General features: G+C 42.9%; 2 protein-coding genes and 1 long non-coding RNA gene across 4 annotated transcripts; 1 reads left to right on the top strand and 2 right to left on the bottom strand.

The window, feature by feature from the left end:
- Window positions 1–654: 654 nt before the first annotated feature.
- On the bottom strand, window positions 655–14085 carry LOC107376918 (placenta-specific gene 8 protein). Its single transcript, XM_054747386.2, has 4 exons — window positions 14050–14085; window positions 13630–13737; window positions 13387–13541; window positions 655–1064 (listed from the first exon to the last, which is right to left on the bottom strand). Exons 2-4 carry the CDS (start codon window positions 13727–13729, stop codon window positions 900–902), a joined length of 420 nt encoding a protein of 139 aa, XP_054603361.2. The 5' UTR covers window positions 13730–13737; window positions 14050–14085; the 3' UTR covers window positions 655–899.
- Window positions 4294–9452, top strand: LOC139066126 (spectrin alpha chain, non-erythrocytic 1-like). Of its 2 annotated transcripts, XM_070548077.1 has the most exons (9): window positions 4294–5301; window positions 6964–7070; window positions 7645–7767; window positions 7838–8055; window positions 8479–8571; window positions 8682–8786; window positions 8859–8891; window positions 8964–8999; window positions 9206–9452. In XM_070548077.1, exons 5-9 carry the CDS (start codon window positions 8506–8508, stop codon window positions 9281–9283), a joined length of 318 nt encoding a protein of 105 aa, XP_070404178.1. In that variant the 5' UTR covers window positions 4294–5301; window positions 6964–7070; window positions 7645–7767; window positions 7838–8055; window positions 8479–8505; the 3' UTR covers window positions 9284–9452. The 2 variants fall into 2 exon arrangements, with proteins under 2 accessions (XP_070404178.1, XP_070404177.1); XM_070548076.1 differs by having other exon boundaries at window positions 8859–8999.
- LOC139066127 (uncharacterized) lies at window positions 9715–11448 on the bottom strand. Its single transcript, XR_011519097.1, has 3 exons — window positions 10752–11448; window positions 9989–10050; window positions 9715–9900 (listed from the first exon to the last, which is right to left on the bottom strand). It is a non-coding gene; the product is annotated as an uncharacterized lncRNA (long non-coding RNA).
- Window positions 14086–19918: the final 5833 nt, after the last annotated feature.

The raw sequence follows: 19918 nt of genomic DNA, 5'->3' as shown, positions 1-19918 counted from the left end.
TTTCCTCCTAGTCACTCCTGTGTAGTTCCTATTGGTCTGTATTAGTCCTCCTCACCCCTCTGGTCATTAGTTGCTTATCTTTGCCCTTAGTCTTTAGGTTTAGTTATTTAGTGTTTTATAGGTTATGGTTTATCTCCCCTCTGCTTAAGTTCTTTCCCCCATTTAGTTTATTAATGGCACCTGTCTTCCCTCCAGACCTCACTCCTCACACCTGTCACCTGTTCCCCTGATTGCTTCCCTCTGTGTTAAAAACCCTGTCTTGTCCCTCAGTGTTTGTTGGTCCATTGTATTTGGCTGCGATGCTCTGTCTCTCTCGAGTTTCCCCCGAGTTCGTGCTCGTTAGTGAGCTCTTTTATTTGAGCATTAGTGTGTTTTGAGATTTAGTCTGGTTTTTGTGCTCTTGGACTTTTTGGTGCATCCTCCTTTAAATAAAGGATTTATTTTCTTTAACCACTCCTGCCTTGAGTCGTTCTGGGAATTCTGCATCTTGGGTCCAAACCTCCTGCTCCTCAATGTGGCATTTTTGATGTTCCCTTCAAATTTTGTTTTTACAAAAGTTTACATTAAACAGTTGGAAGATTTGGTTTTATGGAGATTTGGGAAACAAGAAGCTAAGGAAGCTAATGGCTAAAACATGTATTGGTTAAAAAATGATAAACACTTCACATTTAGTCTTTTACTCTTTTCATTTTAAGTTTTTACAATGGCTTTTTTTAGTTAAAGCAACAAGGAGTCAAAAGAGGCCATAAACGGCCACGTTTGGCTCCAGAGCCACAAGTTGAGGAACATAATTTAACACTCTTACAAAAACAAATTCAACATGAAACCAGAACATATTTCACTTCATCTCTGAGTTTGCCTCTCAGCTGGGAGGCCCGAGCTCCTGGTCCTGGACGTGTCTAGACCAAGTGCGCCCCCTGCAGGGAGGTGAGCGCGGTGTATCTGGCTGAGGATGAGGAGGAGGCGTGGGATGCTGCTCTTCTTCTCTTCAGCTCTCTGGAGATCTGGAGCCAGGATAGATGATAGCAGCAGCATCCGTACAGGCAGTCGCTCCACACGCTCCCCTGGAAGATAGCAGCAAATCTTAAATTAACTTCAGGTGGGAGGCTCAACAGAAGGTGGACATTTGCATTTAGGTGAAAAAATATATAAAACACAGCAGATCAGTGCTTTACTTTCCTTCAGTATCCTGGTCTGAACTCAAACTCATTCTCACAGGTTTCTGTGCCTGATTAGGTTCTGGTGAACATGTTGGGTTAGGGTCAGGGTTCCCCATCGTAACGCAGCTCCTCAGGTCTCTTCTGAAGGAGTGTGACAGGTGCATTATGTAAAACCACAGACCCTCGCTGAGAGCTCCACGTGGGAGTAGACACAAACACAGAGAACGTTTTCTCCTCCCTCAAACATCGTCCAGAGATTTTAATATGTTTGATTCTGAGAGAAAACCAAAAAGCAGCTTAGAAAACACTTGTTCCTGTTATTTGTGACATTCTGAATTTTCCACTTGGGGCGTTCAACGTGAAAACACCGCAATGAACCGCATCTGGACGCATAAATGAACACGATTCAGCGGTTCTGCATGGTTGGACACCTGTAGCACTGATCCTTGTAGAGAGAAAGTCACAGGTTCAATTACCAGCTCGAGCTTTTCTGCATGTTGTAACCATGGATACATGGGTTTCCTCCAGGTTTGCTGTTTTTTTTTTTCCCCCAAATTCCAAAAACATGCATGTTGGGTTGATTGGAGACTAAATGTTCCCTATTGTGTGTGAGTATGCCTGGTTGTTTGTCTCTGTGATGGACCAGAGACCTGTCCAAGATGTCCCCCACCTCTCACTGGAGTTAAACACCAGCTCCCTGCGACCCTAGTGAAGGATGAGCAGAACAGAAGGTGAGTGAGTGTTTCAGAGCAGAGAAACAAAGCATGCAGGTTCATGCTAAACTGTTCCGATAAGAGCTGAAGATGAAGGAGAGTGCCCTTTTCTACAACACTCTCCAATGGTAATGTTTGAGTTGAAACAGTGAAGTTTAACCAGGTAGATATAAGCTCTAAATAATTATCTGTACTGTAGTGGTCTAATAGTGTGTGTTTGTGTTAATAGACACACACTGTTCCATTCATCCTCAGAGATTTCTGTACCCAGATCAGCTTTCTGTGCTTGTAAATATGAGACAACCTTTGATGCTTGGGGTAAAATGTTGCTTGGAGAGTAGGCCTCTAGTCTGTTGTTGCCTATGTTCTCTGTGGTGTGAGGGTGGGGGGTGGGGGGGTTGCAGTATTCTTGGAGGGTAGCAATAAAGCTGTAAGTACTTGGAAAAGTATTTCAGTGGCAAACAAGTGGCACTAAACGTAAAACATGTGGACAAATCAGACTGAGTGTGGATCTGCTGCAGATGCATAAAAGAAACAGATGCAGAAAACATGTATTTGTCCTGTAACAGGACTAGAAATGGACAGATTGTGCTGAAAAGACAATGCAACTGACCATGGAACAGCATCAGGGTTGCATCATGGCTGCAAAACTGAAGCCAACTCTAGTTGAAGGAAAGAAAGGCACCAAAGTGCAGCTGTACACACAAACAACTAAAAAGAAGATAGAATCTGTTGTTTCCTAACAGTTTTCCTCCCATGATCCTCTCCTCTGATGTTTTTATCTCTCTCCTCTTGTGATAAAATAGTTGTTTTACAAACTGCCTACAAGCTTGGACCTGTTTTCCAGCAAACTCCTGGCATCCTGCAGCACTGACAGAGATCTACGGCCTACTCCACCTTCAGAAAGCCAACATTACCAGCCACCTTCTTCTCTCCGATGGCAGCGCTCCAACCTCCAACCACTCCCACATCGGCCCTTATCTCCTTCTTTTCACTGTCCCAGAAAACAGAATAAAAAATGGGACTCAACAGTGCTTGCGCAGCACCAAACTGACACCGTTAACTGCAACATCTAACGTGTGATTGGCGAGTGACCGTGTTGACACTTAGCTGGTGCCTCTGCTGAATGCCTGAGAGATCCCCAGGAGCAAACAGCTGCTGGTCCATCACACATACACTACACCTGACTGGAGGAATGTAATCAACACTGATTAGAGGGATGCTTCCCTCTTACCAACAACATGTGACTTCTCAAACCAGCACGACCCAGCCCACCAGTCAGCTGCCACCTGAAACTCTCTGGAGTAAAACGTACCTTCAACATAGTGGATAGGAATCACACAGGGTAAAGAACCAAGGATCAAGCCTTGTTCAATCAGTTGCTGTACAAACACACCCTACACCACTTCAGAATCAATAGGGTCAATGAGCAGCTGGTGCCTAACTCCTGCAATCATTGCAATGAAGGAGGGGAACACCCTGGACATGTTCATGAAAGGCACACAAAGAGGCAAACAGCCAATCACACACTTAAGTCACAACTAGGGACAGTTTAGAGTCTTGAGTTAACCCTAAGCCTAACCTAAAGCCCGGACCACACACTGCATGTTTCAGGTGTAAACGCTCTAAATGCTTCATGTCGCAGAGAGGTCTCTAGAGAGATGGCTTTGTACAGTCCATGATTTCAGTGAGTCAAACCACATGGCGTCTTGTTCTAGCAGGACACGCTAACGTCATAAGCATACTCGCCGAAAATCATACGTCACTACAAGCCAACAGATGCCCATGACAACAATGAAAAGAAGAAAAGATGCTAGCGTTAATGCTTCTTTTAATAGACACTGAACCGAACTCCTAGAGTTGTCCACATGTCTCTTTGTGTAGCTTTCACTGTTGCTACTGCTACTCTGGCACATGCTCTCGTCACTGCCTGGTTAATGGCAGACTGGAGTCATAGGTGTTCTAACACTGCTCAAAGATTGCTGAAGGCTGTATTTGGTTGAGTGAGTGCTCAATAAGCTGTCGCTGGCCCGGTCACACTGGACACCCACAGATTTGCAAATCACCCTCATGTTCATTTTTTTTTTCATCACGATTATGTTCACAGTCAGAGATATGTCTTGGCTGGCCAAAAGAACGCAGAGTGGCCAGGACTTAAGATGCATGCTTTCAGTCTGTGGGAGAGAACCCACGTATGCAAGGGGAGAACATGCCACCTCTACACAAATATGGGTTAATGTTACAGTACAACAAATGGAATATGATCCAGATGACACAATATTGTATCAAGCGGTGGGAGCTAAAGTTTAACTTATTGAGGAAGCCAATTAAGCCCTTGGGGAGTCGGACAGAGGCAAGGTTGCCATTTTGTTCCAATTTGCCCGTTTGACGAACGCCAACATTCACAAATAGCCAAGGCAGGTGAAGCTTCATAGCCACATGCTGATTGACTAGGACTGAGCTGAGTTTGAACCACCAACCTTCTGATTATTGGAAAAACTCCTCTGTGCCGACAGTGTCACGGTCTGTGTCTGCGTCTCACCTCATGTGTCTCCTTTTGTCCTCCATTCGTCTCTAGGTGCTCCTTTTGTGTCTTCTAGCGCCCTCATGTGTCGTATCTGTATCTTCCTCACGTGTCGCCTGGTGTTCCCCATTTGCCCTCTAGGTTTCCCTCCTCAGACATCCCTCTCCCAGGTCCTGTGCTCTCTTGGCCCCCTCTTAGCCACGCCCCTGTAGTTTTCTTTCTGTAGTGTTTTCCTTTAGTGTCGGCTTCCCCTTAGAATATTAGTTATGGTTCATGCCTTCTGGTCTTTTGTTTTTTTCTCTTAGGTCATTTTCCTTTGTTACAGCCTTTCAGTATTTAGTGTGTTTTTTTCCCACCAGTGCTTTCTTCCTCCTCCCTGATCAAGCCCCCACAATGCCGGTCAGAAAATGGTCCCATCCCGGAAGTAAGAAAAATTGCAGTTCCACCCTCATCCGCTGGGGGCTGGTGCCAGAAGCGAGCAAATCCTCATTGACTCCCATGTTAAAAATGCCGATTTCACAGCAGAAATAAACATGTTTACAGCCTGGTGCCAAAACATGTTTTTTGTCTAAATTATCTAGTTTATACTCATGACAACTCTGAGGGGGGTGAATTTTTTTCTCACTCTTCTGTTTAAGTGTATTGAAAGCCTAAAATTCTGTATAATTAATGAGCATCCGACACACGTGACCGCCGCCTCAGACCCACGTGACCACAGAGCTAGCTCCGTGGAAAGGCCTCAGTACAGCCTCGGTCTGGCTTGGAAACTGCTCCGGCATTTTGAGTCTCTGTGTTTGTGTATTCTTCTTTGGATATTATTGGTGCAATTGTTGGACAAAATGACTTGCAGTGGTATTAATTGCACTAATAGAGCGTCCAAGGAGTCTCCACTTCATTTTTTTCGGTAAGTTAAAATCTATATTCGTATTTTATGTCACTGCCACCTTTAAACTAGCTGAGTTTACCGAAGTAGCTAGCTAACTATCAGTTTAACATGTAGCATGTACTGTTTAACCATGAAATTTAAATGTAAAATACGGTAAAATAATTAATAGGGCATATTTAGATGGGTAATAGGGTAAAACCCAGTGCATTTAAGATAAAAATGGGTTGAAATATGACGGAGCGCTAAGAGGGAGACTTCTGTGTCCATTCTTCCATCCGGTAATCCCCAGCGGTCAGGCCGGGCAGCCTGACCGATCCGGCGCCTACTTGCTGCGCCTAGCTGCTGCGCGGTCTGACCGCTCGTGGAGTTTTTCATGTCTGACTTTAACCGCATCTAATACTGTATTACGGCGTGAGCGCAACAGCGACAACTTAATATCGATGTGTAAGCAGCCTGAGTGGTAGGGTGTTTTCATCTGAACCCTCCAGCAGGCTATGCTGCACTATTGACGTGTTAGCGCGCGGCGCTAACAACTTAGCAACGTGACATGTCTCTGAGAAAGCGTAAAACACGGACGCTTCTTCTGAAGCGGAAAATAACACCTCTTCTTAAGCAGAGCAGGATGTCGCCTCGGCTCGTTCACGGCCGAGCCGGACTGAGCTCGATAACATTGACCAAGCACAGCCACTGGGCCGTTGTAGCTGCCACCAGGCCTGCTGAAGGAACTCCAGCGGGTTTCATCAGACTCGTAAAGTTTCTTGTTTTTGCTGGGGATTTCTGTATTTTACCGCTCCCTCCTGCAGTCTTCCCCTATTAAAATTTAAAATGTGTAACTTTATGTATTGTGATGAATGACTAATATTCATGTTAAACTGAAACGTTAGGCATTTAGGGGGAAAAAACAAAATAATAAACATTATACAGATGTCAAATAAATCAAACTGTAATTAAACTATATATTTTCAAAGTCATATAGACAGCATGATGGTTTGTGTGATCCGTGCGGTTTCACTTACACCCCTTTAATGATCAGGCTGTTTTTTATTATTTTTATCAGCTGATAGCAGTTAAAATTATGGTAAAAAATAATTTTATCTGTTTTTGATAACTTAATGCCCAGGAAGAGCATCTTCCTGGGCATTAAATATAACCCAAATGTTTTATTATGAGCAGATCTGATGAAGGTTTAGACAAGCAGTCTGCAAAGTAAAACTTGTTTAGAGTCCAAACTCTTACTAAAGCTTTTGAAAAGAAAAAATGGTTGAATTTTGAGAAATATCCACAACAGGGGAGCGAGACCTCTGAAAAATGTATATTTTCTCTGAATTCATAGAATAATGTGAAGATTCTGGGAAAAGTTGGGATTCTGAGATTAAAACGTAAATCTTTCTAATCATAATTCTGGCAGTTTTTGTGTCCTTCTGCTGTGGAAAGTCGTGCAACATGAAGATACTGAGAAGATGCTTACAACCTGTATTTTTATTCCATCCATAAATAAAATCATGAGCTATTTTTTTAATCCAAATTTGATCCAAAGGGCCATCGTTGGTTCCAGACCCGTTCTAGAACATTCCTCTAATCTTAAAGTCATCATCAGTTTCTTCCTTTTAACAAATATTTATTTGTTCAAATATTTAATATTTATAACTGGAATATTTGTTCCTCCCTTTCCCACTGCAGTTAGTCCTGTCCTGCAACCCTGTTTTTGCAGCTTAGTGAAGCCAACCATCACTAACCTGGGGGTGGTTTTGGACCCAGAGATGCGGATGGACTCCCACATTAGCCAGGTGGTTAGATCCTGCTTTTCCCGGCTTCGCCAGCTACCAAAGATGAAGTCCATCCTGAAAGACGTGTCATATTTTCTCCCCAAGCTGGACCTGACCGTCATGTATCGGTCCAAAATAGTGTGATGATATTGTGTTTTTGTACATAACAGACTTTTTAACAGACAAATTTGTCGCATTCTCCTACACCTCTTCACGGGCTCGCCACAGTAAATATTCTATTTGGCAAGAGATAAACTTTATTGTATTTATCCTAGTGAATCTATAATTAAACGGGTAAACTAGTAGTAGCACATCCAACATCAAAGAAAGTAAAATGTTATTATCAGGAGAGGGAGAATGTTTAAGTGGTTAGCAGCAGTGTGCTAGCCGATGGCCCCCTCCATGAGGCCACCACAACTCAGCAGAACATCATTGTAGCTTCTTCTGGGGAGAAAAACACTTAGAGAGAAAATAAAGTTAACAGCTGAAATAGCAGGAAATAATACAGTTAAAGAGCAGATTGTAGAAGAAAGAAACCCCTGGGTTAAACTGGTCTGTCTACTGCATAATGCTGAACTCTAACATGTGTCCTCAGGGAAGGACCTGATTGGTGTCCAGAACCTGCTGAAGAAGCACCAGGCTCTGCAGGCTGAGATCACAGGTCATGAACCTCGCATCAAGGCTGTCACCCAGAAAGGAGAGACCATGGTGGAAGAAGGTAGAGCAGGTCTGGTCCTGACATGTTTCTGAGGTGTCTGCAGGTTCTGGCTCACTTTTTTTGGGTCCAGGTCACTTCGCTGGTGAGGAAGTGAAGACTAAACTGTGGGAGCTTCATGGACGTTGGGACACGCTGAAGGCCAAGGCGTACCAGAGGAGGCAGGACCTGGAGGACTCTCTGCAGGCCCAGCAGTACTTTGCGGATGCTAATGAGGCCGAGTCCTGGATGAGGGAGAAGGAGCCCATCGTTGGAAGTCCAGACTAAGGGAAAGACGAGGACTTGGCCGAGGTATGGAAGTCCCTTCCTGAGAAACTCCAATCGCTTTTCTTTGCTCTCTTTCCAGTCCTTCATAATTAGTGTTTCTGTATTTGGCATTTCCTTCGGTTGTCTACCAGACGTCGTTGCTCGTTTAAGCGTCTCATGGGTTAGGGGTAGAAGTGCTGGCCTCGCACAGGAAGTGATGACAAACGTGTTCCCGTCGCTCTTATTTCAAACGGTTTACAAGCTGTGATGTGTGTTCCCGCTGCAGAGCAGCCATGACACTTGGCAGCCGGCAGAAGGCTCACGCTTTTCCACTAAACACCCGCAGAGCTGCGTCTGCGGTGAACTGAGCAGGGTTTGTTTTACGGTGGCGGATCCGATTGGACCATCGCTGCGAGAAAGCTCCACTTGTGTCAGACGAGCTGAAGGTTCTGATGTTCTGCTCCACAGGCTCTCCTGAAGAAGCACGAGGCCCTGATGTCGGACCTGTCGGCTTACGGCAGCAGCATCCAGGCCCTGAAGGAGCAGGCCCAGTCCTGCAGGGTGAGTTCAGAACCCTCGGCCCGTCAGAACATTCTTATCCACCACGTTCTAACACCAGACCTGTTAACCCGACAGCAACAAGGTGATCAGCAGGTGCTTTTGTCCTGCAGGACCTGAAGGCCAACGAGTCCTGCCTGAGGGACATCAACAAGGTGGCATCTGAACTGGAGTCAGAAGGTCTGATGGCTGAGGAGGCTCCTATGGTTCAGGCTCAGGTGAGCGTCACCTGTCTGCAGCAGCTGGTCCCTCTCACTTCCTGGTTTAACTCTGCTCGTCTCTGTTTGTAGCAACAAGAACATCTGGGTTCTGCTCCTGGAAAGGTGCGTGTTGTCCTCCGCCTCCACCAGAACCAGACGTGGTGTTTATGTTACCACTCATTTGTTTGTTTACAGGATGAAGCCGACTCTAACACGGCGTCACCCTGGAAGGTGAGTTCATTCAGCTGATCAGAGGTCACCTCTGATGGCAGCAGTCACGGCCGACCGTGCTGACATCACACAGGAATTCAGGTGACCCGGCAGGCACCAGGTTTTGGTGAAAGTGGGGACATGTCAGCTGGTTGCCATGGCTAGTTATCTTTATGCATCTGTATGACTGCTGACTGGTGTGTGTTTCCTGTGACCTTTGACCTCAGACCGTACGGTTGGGCGTTCAGACGACGGCTAACTTTAATTCCATCAAGGTAAGAGGAAGCTCTTCCCTTCCTGTCTGAGCGATCCGTCTCCAGGTTTCTTCGTCCGGCGTCCAGCCCGCTGGCGTCCACCTTCATCTCACCTTCATCTCATCTCACTTCATTTATAGTGCAATACTTTCACATTATCATTTTCCCACACTTCTGTATACCTGTATTTTGTTGTTTTTCAATAAAGAATGACAAATTATTTAAGTTTGGTTTTTGTTGCACACAAATATATATCTGTAAAAAATATCTACAAAGCTAATGTTTACATAACAAGTATGATTGGGTTTTGCAATACGGCACTCAAGTTTATTTTAGTAAGATTTTCAAACCAAGTAAAGTTAGTAAAGAACACATTTCTATTGTCTGCTAAGAAACTGTTGGGATTTAAAATGGGCCTGTTGTACAAATAACTTGTAAATGATTATTCCTCACTTTTGTCTTAACCAAAGAAATTCCAGTAATTGAGCAAAAACATTTATTTTTAACACTACAGTTTATAAAACAGGGCGCAAAGTGTCGGCACATGTATGTATGTCGATGGTCCACCCCAACCGAACCAAGAGACACAGACGTCAGGGAGGCCAAGGTTGTCTCTGCAGCTCTCTGGGCACCACGCCTCACTCAGCTGTCTCCAATGATCCAAATGGCTATGGAGGAAAAAATAACAGGTTTGGCCTAGCTGTTTAAAGTACAAAACCATTCATGAAGTGGTCAAGACAAGTACTTGGAACTTACACGCTGCGTTGTGTAGCTGACGTTGGAGACACACAGGCTGCCATGGTGACCTTTTAATAGATCTAAGAAAAAAATGTAATAAAAGAATGAAACTTAAAAACTCCCAAACCTCATGTCATATTTACTCATCAGCTATGGCTGATTTGTTTGGATCACAGTGAGTTACACTAATTCTAATATATTTTTATTTCTATTATACATACATACTTTTTAACTGTTATTTTCACATGACTGTTATCAGGCTCTCTTGTTCTGGTTCTGATGATAACTCTGTGTCTTCCAGTAAGTTATCTTGTGCTTACTTCATCTGTATAATGTCTCTTTACTTTTGGTAAATTGTACTGAGTCCAGAATAAAGGCTAGTTGGCTGTACAAGATACAAACAAGTATTACGTTTTGGAAATATATGAAACACCGCCAGCATCTGTTAGAGCCTGTGGCGGGGTGCTGAGGGCCGGCTCCAGCCCAGGAATGAGCTCTACACGCCGGCCGGGAGGGTTTGAAACACCGCCATCCTCTCCTCTGCTGGCTGTAAATTCTGTTATGGTTACCGGTGCTTGTGTTGCAATGTGAAACGCTTGGTCTCAGATTTTGTAAGAAAGATAATAAAATGTCCCCCCAAAATACGACTTAAATATATTTTCTCTTCTTCATGATACATTTAATGGCTGGTGCGACTCAGGAGTGATAGCGCCAAAAAAAAACTACTGAAAACTTGCTCAAAGCAAAATGTTTTCATTACGGAAATAAATTATAAACTTACCGATTTAAAACTTTTTTAATACAGGTACTTCTCACGAACAGGCGCAGAAAACCTCCACCTAAACTCCGTGTAAGGTTCAGGTCGATGGGTGTTCCAGTTAGCTCCGGTTGGGTTGAAGCTAGGTGGCTACATCCGTTAGCTCGGCTCCCACCTCCGCTTTAGCTTTGGGTTAGCCAGGGTTAGCTTCAGGTTAGCTCGTAGCTAGTTCGCCTGGGTGTCGTCACTCGAGCCCAGCCTTACAGCCACACCCTCAGCGCCTCCTCTCTTCCCTTTTATGGAATTGTCTGGGCTGGACGGAACCTGTGACACGGTCAAAATGGCGGTGGTGGACACCTCCCATTATGGACAGATAACGTGAAATTGAAGCCTATGGAATCGAATTGTCCAGTATATGTACAGTCTATGTCCCTGATTTAGTAATTGTGTTCACCTGGTCCCTCTCCCCACACACCTGCAATTCATCTTCCCAGTCTATAGAGCTCCGGACCCCACGTGACTCTCGGTTAGTAGACGCCATATTGGCAGGAAAAAAAGGTAAACAAACACGGATCGTAAACATGAACGGGATCGGCTTGGATTTTACTTCGTCTGAGTTTACTTCACACTTTAAAACCGAAGAAATTGTTTTATATAGCCAGAAATTAAATAGACTAAACATCTCCGACCCTCACCGTGCCCCTGGGGTACTTTTTAAAAACTCCAGAAGCTGTCGGAGCGGACTTCTTACTGGACCTGGCCGGGGAACCCCTGGGATTCCCCCAGAGGAGCTGGCCCAAGTGGCTGGGGAGAGGGAAGTCTGGGCCTCTCAACGCTACTGCCCCCGCAACCCGACTACGGATACGCGGATGAAAATGGATGGATGGACAAATAACAGATTTACACGTAAGTAGTTTAAATAGAGTGCTGTGCTGTTTGAATGTATAAATTGAACGTTAAGAGAAATCACTAGTTTGATTGTTTTCCGTGAATAAAATAAAAATGTCAGGCAGGAGCGTCTCAGGATCTGTCTGATATCTGTCTCGGTGACACAGATAATAGCAATCCAAAGTGTTTTTTGTGTGTGATCTGACAATTGATCAACCATTGCTTAAAAATTAAATACAGCTTAGCCGGTTAATTGCTGTGATCATAAAACACTTAAACAGCAGCAAGCAGAACTCACGAGGCAACGTTTTACGTGATGTTTACTTGTTGCTATGAGTAATAAGACAGAAAAAGCCATGCCAAAATAAGTTTAGGAAGCCCACTAAGAATCATAATAAAAGCATTTAAAATAAATACCATACACAGTTGAGAAAATGTTGATTTAAGTACCTGATATGAAGTGGTCGCTGCATAAGCAAAAACCTTTACTCTCGGGATCCCACAGCTTCATTTCAGCCCGGTCACTAGCGCGTTTTATTACAATGATCCAACGTTTACGGCACTCCGGATCTTGAAGAATCCTGTAGATGGCTCCTTCCTTATGTTGTCCGCATCTGTTCTGCATCCTGGAGCACAACAGGAATCTACCATATTTCCCGTTTGATTGAGTTTTCTGACAATAACAAATAGTCCAGCTGCGGGCTTCTACCTGCCAATATGGCGCCGTTTCGATTTGAACTGTTGCATTCCGGGAGAAGTGACATCAACTCCCGGAGCTCTATATAAGCCCTGTCTTGTCTCTGTGTTGTTGTCGGTCCATTGTATTGTTGTCAGTGTTTGTTCATGCTCTGTCTGAGCTTTTTGTCTCCAGGTCTTCGTGCTCTTAGTGAGCTTTTTGTCTCCAGGTTTTTGGTGCTCTAAGAAGAGCTTTCGGTGTCCTGTGCTCCAGGACTTTTGGACTTTTGGCTCGCTGCCTTGGATTAATTTTTGTTCTTTCATCCTGCAAATAAAGGATTTTTACTTTGAATCAACTTCTGCCTCTTGTCGTCTGGGTAATCAGCATATTTGGGTCCTAAACATCCCCACAACGTGACAGACAGAGCTACTACAGCTAATAACATACCACACCAAACCAAATAAAGTACTTTATTAAGTTTATGTTTTGGACGGCTTTTTTGTACTCACCTTCACAGGAATAAAAATGAACTCAAAAGCCACAAAGAAACCGTTAAAGTGACAGTGTGTATTTTCCCTGGTGATAGGGGGCAGTACATACCTAAATCACTGCAAACAAGCATTATTTTTGTGTTCAAATAAGACCTTACCAACAGATGGCCATTACAGTCAAAAATCCCTGGGAGTGCAACCTCAGGCAAAATAAGATAATCAGATTCCCTTTTATTACTGGCAGTGAGTGAAGAGGTGAATGTGCAAAGCAACAATGTTTATTAATGCTGAAAGTTTTATAACCATTTGTTTCAAATCAGTAAATGCATTTTGTCCTCATAGACTTCCGTAGAAGGAAATATGGCTTCCAATATGGCATCGTCCAGAGACTTAGACCCGCTCTGTGTTTTTAGACTCAATTTTTATGGTTATTTGTTATGAAACTGCCAATATTTTTCAACAACTGGGCAATTTACTTCATTTACTACAACATTTGGATGGATATTTCAAGAGGTTAATGGTAAAAACTACACATTGTCACTTTAAAGCAGTCACATAATTACTGGCTTGCATTCAGTTCATGCAGAAATAACCTCGGTTGTACCTGGATGCCGTATCGCTCCCTAACAGACGCCCTCATGGCCAGAGAAGCTGGAGGAACACAGCTGATACAGTCCAGCAGTGGCAGACAGGGACACGCCCCTGCTGCACTGGTCACCTTACAGGTAAACACTGGGAAGCAGCAAAAGGCAAAGCAACCTGCACACACAAACACACACATGCATGCAGGACTCAGTTAGCATTTTCCCCTCTGTGAAAGTGTTTTTGCATCATGCAGGATGCTTACAGTCTCCCAAATCTTTGTAGCATTCACACAGACCCGTGCTCCACTGACCAGAGCCCTCCGCCCAGATCTTTGGCTGGAGCTGAACCACCTGTTGAGACATGCCTATCACTACAAGCAAAAATACATTTGGATAAAAAAAAACAGAAGGTAAACACGGCTCTTTGGCAGTTATAAAACATGCTTATTAAAATAAAACACACTTAGTAGCTAAGTTTGAAACAAGAACATTGTCTTCATGCCCACATAAACCCATCCTGGTCTCTCTCTGTTGGGCGGAGAATGAAGCGCTCCTGAGTTATTGTTTTAGCCAGAATCTCCGGATATGCCAGCTCATGCTCTGAGCCAACCTACTGTTCTCTGAGACAGGATTCACACCAAGAGAAGCAATATGTAACCAGCCCTGGCAGATACATGACTTACCTGATGAAAAGCGTCGTTCTCACCCCCAACACGAAGAACTGAGAACATTTTCCCCTGACCTTTTCTCTCTTTCTTCTTTATCTAACTGCTATGTTTTGGTGTAAATATGAAACTCTAAACCAGGATGGGTAAACAAGTGAGACTGTTCCCAGGACGCTTAGCTTCACTGACCTGCATTAGCTCCAAAACAGCTTCAGACCCATCTCTAAACTTCCGTTCATCTCCAAGATCTTGGAAAAGGTTGTGGCTAAACAAGTCACAGCTGCTCTTGATGAACATAACATCTATGATAGCTTCCAGTCAGGTTTTTGTAGAGCTCATTCTACTGAAACAGCTCTTCTTATGGTCTCTAATGACCTTCTGACTCACAGTGATGCAGGGGACTGTTCTGTTCTGGTCCTGCTGGACCTGACTGCAGCCTTTGACACTGTTGACCATCACCTGCTACTGGAAAGGCTGAGAGACTGGGTAGGCCTATCAGGAACTGCTCTGGAGTGGTTCTCCTCTTATCTTTCTGAGCGCTCCTTTTCTGTGGCCATCTCCAAGGTTAGGTCCTCCACCACTTCCCTTACCCATGGTGTCCCACAAGGTTCTGTGCTGGGGCCTCTGCTCTTCCTCCTCTATCTCTTCCTCTTCAGCACATCCTGAGCTCCTTCAAAGGAATCTCCTACCATCTTTATGCAGAAGACATCCAACTGTACATCTCCTTTAAGCCCCATGAGATGTCTAAGCTGCAGCTGTTACGGCTGGGAGCTTTCTTCAGCTGAATGAAGATAAGACAGATCCTCATCTGTGCCCCAGACAAGCTGGTTCCCAAAGTCCGAGACTCTCTTGGTCAGTTTTCTTCTCACACAAAACCTTCCGTCAAGAATCTTGGTGTGACCTTTGACCCAGCTCTCACCCTGGATTCTCATGTCAGTTCTCTTGTTCGCTCTTCCTTCTTCCATCTCAGGAACATTGCTAAGCTGAGTCCCATTCTGTCCCGCTCTGAACTTGAGACTGTTATCCACACCTTCATTTCCTCACGCTTAGACTACTGTAACTCTCTTTTCACGTGTCTGAGCAGAACCTCCCTGAACCGTCAACAGGTGGTTCAGAATGTCTGTGCTCGGATTCTGACCAAGTCCTCCAAACACACCCACATCACCCCGCTTCTCCTCCAGCTTCACTGGCTGCCAGTCAACTTCAGGGTTCATTTCAAGATCCTGGTTCTGGTCTATAGGGCCTTACATGGACAAGCACCATCTTACATTGATGACCTTCTTAGTCCCTACACCCCCAGCAGGTCCCTGAGGTCCAGTGATCAAAGCCTACTGGTTGTGCAGCACACCAGGCTAAAGACCAAAGGTGACAGATCATTTGCTGCTGTGGCCCCCAGACTCTGGAACTCTCTCCCCCTGAGCCTGAGATCAGTGGACTCAGTGGTCTCCTTTAAAAAGCAGCTGAAGACTCACTTGTTCAAGCTGGCTTTTGTATAACCTTCTTCTACCCCTCTCTCTTTATTCTGCTCTCCCCACCTATTCCACCTTCCTCAGGATCCGCTGATTTCCCGCTTTCCTGTTCACTCTCTCTTCCTTTACATTTTTAATCACAATTGTCTATTTTTTGCTCATTTTAAATATATTTTTAATCATTTTCTAAATTATTTTTTACATTTTTTGTTTTTGTGAAGCGCCTCGTGATTTTTATCTTTAGAGGCGCTATAGAAAAGATCTTTCCTTCTTCATTATGTTTGACCTGTAGTATTTGTGTTCTTAAAGGTTAGTTAAAAAGTTATTAGGAGTTGTTTTTCTGTTTAGCAACATAGATCACTTTTAGTCATCATCCATGAAAGTCCTAAACCTTTTTAAAAGATGACTTGTTTCCTGGCTAAAGTTTCTTGTTAGAAAATCCCTTAAGCATGAAGAAGATCAAACATTTCCTTACAGTGGTCAATGTGTAACGGAGCATGTAGAACTACAACAAAACGTTCAAACCTCACTGTTCTCTATCAGGCTTTAGAACACAAACAACACATCTGATCTTCAGATAAGGATAAGGGCCACAGCTGAGAAGTGGAATATCAGATTACTACAGGTGATACTAGCATGGTTCAGTGCACTCCTAAATGGTGGCCTTATTATTTACAATCCAAACAAGTTGTCTCAGATGTAAATGTGACGAGAAAAGTAAAGTGAAAAAAAGTTAGTTAGGAAGGCTAAATGTATGAGTGCTGCCTGAACCAGTTCACTCATTTATTTCATAAATGTGACATTTTTTAAAGCAACAAGTTGATATTTATTTATTTATTTAATTTATGGAAACGTTAGGGGCAAAAAGAGGCAGTGTGAGCACCCTTTAGCATTAGTGACATGCTAACAGGTGCAAAATCTTGAATCTAGACAGTGCTTGTTAGCATGGGGCCTCTGTGATGGGCTAATTAGGTGGAGATAACACCTGCTAGCATCTTAATCACTGATATGAACTTATTTTGCAGATATGAAAATTGTTAGCACTGATATTAGCTAAATTGTGATGAAATATATGGTCTAACACTTAAGGATTGTGGCAGACTAGCTTAGGGGGTCAGCAACCTTTACTACCCAAACAGCTGTTGTTCTCTCAGTGTTCCTGACATAAACTTGTTTAGAGCCACAATGGCTACAAGACAGTTTGAAAAAAGACAGTTTTGATAGATCTCTACAGAAGAGGATTTGGAGCCTATGGAAAAAAAGTTTTTTAATCTCAGATTTCCAAAGTGATCACATGCTCTATCTGAAAATTATTGCATAAAAACCCTGAAAGCTGCTTAAACCTACATGTTTTTAAATCATTTTAGGCCGAAGTTATTGTAAAGTTATTGAGTATTGTGGAAGGTTTCCTTGGGCTAGCTGGATCTTTTAGCACTGGAAGCAACTCTGATGGGTGAATGTTTTCAAACAACTAATTGTACAATATTTCAAAGTGAAAACATGCCAGATGTAGCTTGCTTAAGGTTCTGGTTTTAGTGTGCTAACAACCCACTAGTGGCAGCTTTAGTGCTAACCTATGCTAACAACCAGCTAGCTGCAGCTTTACTTCAAAGGTAGAAAATATTGAAAGCAGCCAGTATCTTTAAAATAAGAAGAAGAAGAAGAAGAAGAAGAAGAAGAAGAAGAAGAAGAAGAAGAAGAAGAAGAAGAAGAAGAAGAAGAAGAAGAAGAAGAAGAAGAATTCACTTAATGCTTCTTCAGGTTGAACTTCAAGAAACGTTTATCCAACAAAAATGCCTTTATTTTAAAGATGTACATTCATACTAAGACAAACATTTTAAAACTTTATTCAAACATTTATTTAAAGTAGTTAAAATGAATATTTTGATTATGCAGAAATTAACATTAGCAGATTGAATTGATCAAGACTAAATTAAGGAGCGAGGAGTAAAAGAATGAGGAAACAACAAATCATAAGCTTGAGAAATATCTATTTGTATAAAAACATTTAAAATAAAAATTGTGTTTTTATTTACAAACTGAAAGTTAGATGTCTTGTTCTGTCCTGTCTGAACCTGGTCATGCACTGCAGCGACTTCCTCTTCATTTACAGAGGTGTTGGTATTTGAAAACACGGGAAATTACAGAAATGCTCAAATCTTGGAGTACCTTTGGGAAGAGAGAAATCAGAAAAGGACAAGTGTGGATGTTGATAAAGAGGGGAAAATCGTTTCCAAATCCTCTTACTTCTTTTATTAAGTCTGCAGCATAGGCAGTGCTTCAGGGCCTGTATGTCTTTAGGTTGAGGGGATTCCAGCGGTCTGGGACATTTTCTCCCACCATGAGTAGCCGCTGCAGTGAAACAAACAAAAACAAAAAAGATCTTCAGAACAACTATTAGCAGTGTATATATTTTTGCATTAACATGAATTAACAAAAATGCTTAAATACTCACAAGAAGCTCCAACATTATAGGAAACAATACTGAAAATGGATTTTTTTTCTAATGTGCTTTTAATTTGATGTGCCATTTCCTGTATAAAAAATTGCATTATTTTGAGATGACCATAGAAAAATCAGACAAATCCACAAAAACAAACCTGAGCATCTGCAGGTACGGATCGCTGCCCTAGTGAACCCAGCTGTTTGAAACTCGCCACAGTATGCTGCAAAAACCAGAGAAATGTCAGAAATCAGAGTAAATAATCGACTATACGTTAATTAACACTAAAGATGATTTTGTGTCGTTGGTAAAATATAACTGAGAGCAGAAAAATATACAAACAGCTAGTTTTGGTACAAACCTGCTCTGTCAGAAAAAAAATGGATCAGAATGATGGTGAGCAGAGTGGCTCCTACGATCCGGGCCATGATGGCTTCTGGTTTTCAGCTGCTTCTGCAGACAAGATCAGACCCAGATTGTTTTATATCAGCTGACACACGTGGTTCTGTGAGTCTTAGACCTAGTCCTGACACGTCCGAGGGGGGATTTTTATGTTTTTATTGGTAATCTCTCATCTGTGATGAACCAGGAGATAGTTCTGGCTCTAGTTCTGGTTCTTCTTGCAAGCATGAACCTAAACTACAAAATGACTCGTGAAACATTTGACTGTTATGATGCTTTACTGATTGGGTCAAAAATCTTTCAGTTCATTCCTGTAATCATTACACAAACACCTCACTATTTAATTAAAGAAAACAAGCTAGACTAAAAAAAAGTTTATTATTAATCAGATGGCTGCATGGTGGTGGGTTGGTAGTGATAGTTCCAGGTGAAACTCACAGGTTTGAATCCCAGCTGTGGCCTTCTTGTGTGGAGTTAAAAAAAACAAAATAAAAATAAAAAATAGGATGGGAGGCAGATCTTTTAGCTATCAGGCTCCTCTCTTATGTAAGCAACTCCCAGCTTTAGTCTGTGAGGCAGACACCTTGTCTACTTTTAAGACTGACTTAAAACATTTTTATTTGATAGGGCCTGTGGTTAAAATCTGATGCTAGCCTAGATCTGGACAAGTGGAGGAGTAGAGGGAGGTGGAGTGTACAGTCGGAAAAGATGGCTCTCCCTTGCCCTGCCTCCAACATGCCTCCATCTAAAAGGCTAGGTTATCCAGAGTTATCTCTGTAGTTATGCTGCTATAGGCTTAGACTGCTGGAGGATACAATGACCACTTTCCACACTCTATTGCTTTCTTCTACTATCTGCTCTTTAACTGTATTACTTTCTGCTATTTCAGCTGTTAACTTTATTTTTTCTCTAAGTGTTTTTCTCCCCAGAAGAAGCTACAATGATGTTCTGCTGAGCTGTGGTGGCCTCATGGTGGGGGCCATCGGCTTTAACACTGCTGCTAACCACTTAAACATTCTCCGTCTCCTGATAACACTTTACTTTCCTTGACGTTGGATGTGCTACTACTAGTTTACCCTTTAATTAAAGATTCACTAGGATAAATACAATAAAGTTTATCTCTCACCAAATAGAATATTTACTAAGACATCACAATGTAACCATAGAAACACTACTTGGTATATATGCTGTGTGTGTGTGTGTGTGTGTGTGTGTGTGTGTGTGTGTGTGTGTGTGTGTGTGTGTGTGTGTGTGTGTTGTTTGTGTGTGTGTGCGCTCTGTCTTCTTGATCCCCAGTGAGTCGTGGTGGATGGCCTCTTATACTGAGCCAAGATTCTCTGGAGTTTTCTTCCTGTTAAAAGGGAGTTTTCCTCTCCACTGTCGCTAAATGCTTGCTTAGTATAAGGATTGCTGTAAAGTCACTGACACTAGTCAGTGTCTTGATGCAATTTGCTGGGTTTCTTTTAAAGGAAACATTTTCTGATTGGCTTAATGAACTGACCTGAATTGGAATGTTTATTATGTGAAGTGCCTTGAGACGACTCTTGTTGTGATTTGGCGCTATATAAATAAA

Source organism: Nothobranchius furzeri, chromosome 2 (assembly GCF_043380555.1).
Source record: "Nothobranchius furzeri strain GRZ-AD chromosome 2, NfurGRZ-RIMD1, whole genome shotgun sequence".
Taxonomy (NCBI): domain Eukaryota; kingdom Metazoa; phylum Chordata; class Actinopteri; order Cyprinodontiformes; family Nothobranchiidae; genus Nothobranchius; species Nothobranchius furzeri.
Note: the sequence above shows the minus strand (reverse complement) of the source record. Positions and strands in the feature narration are given on the sequence as shown.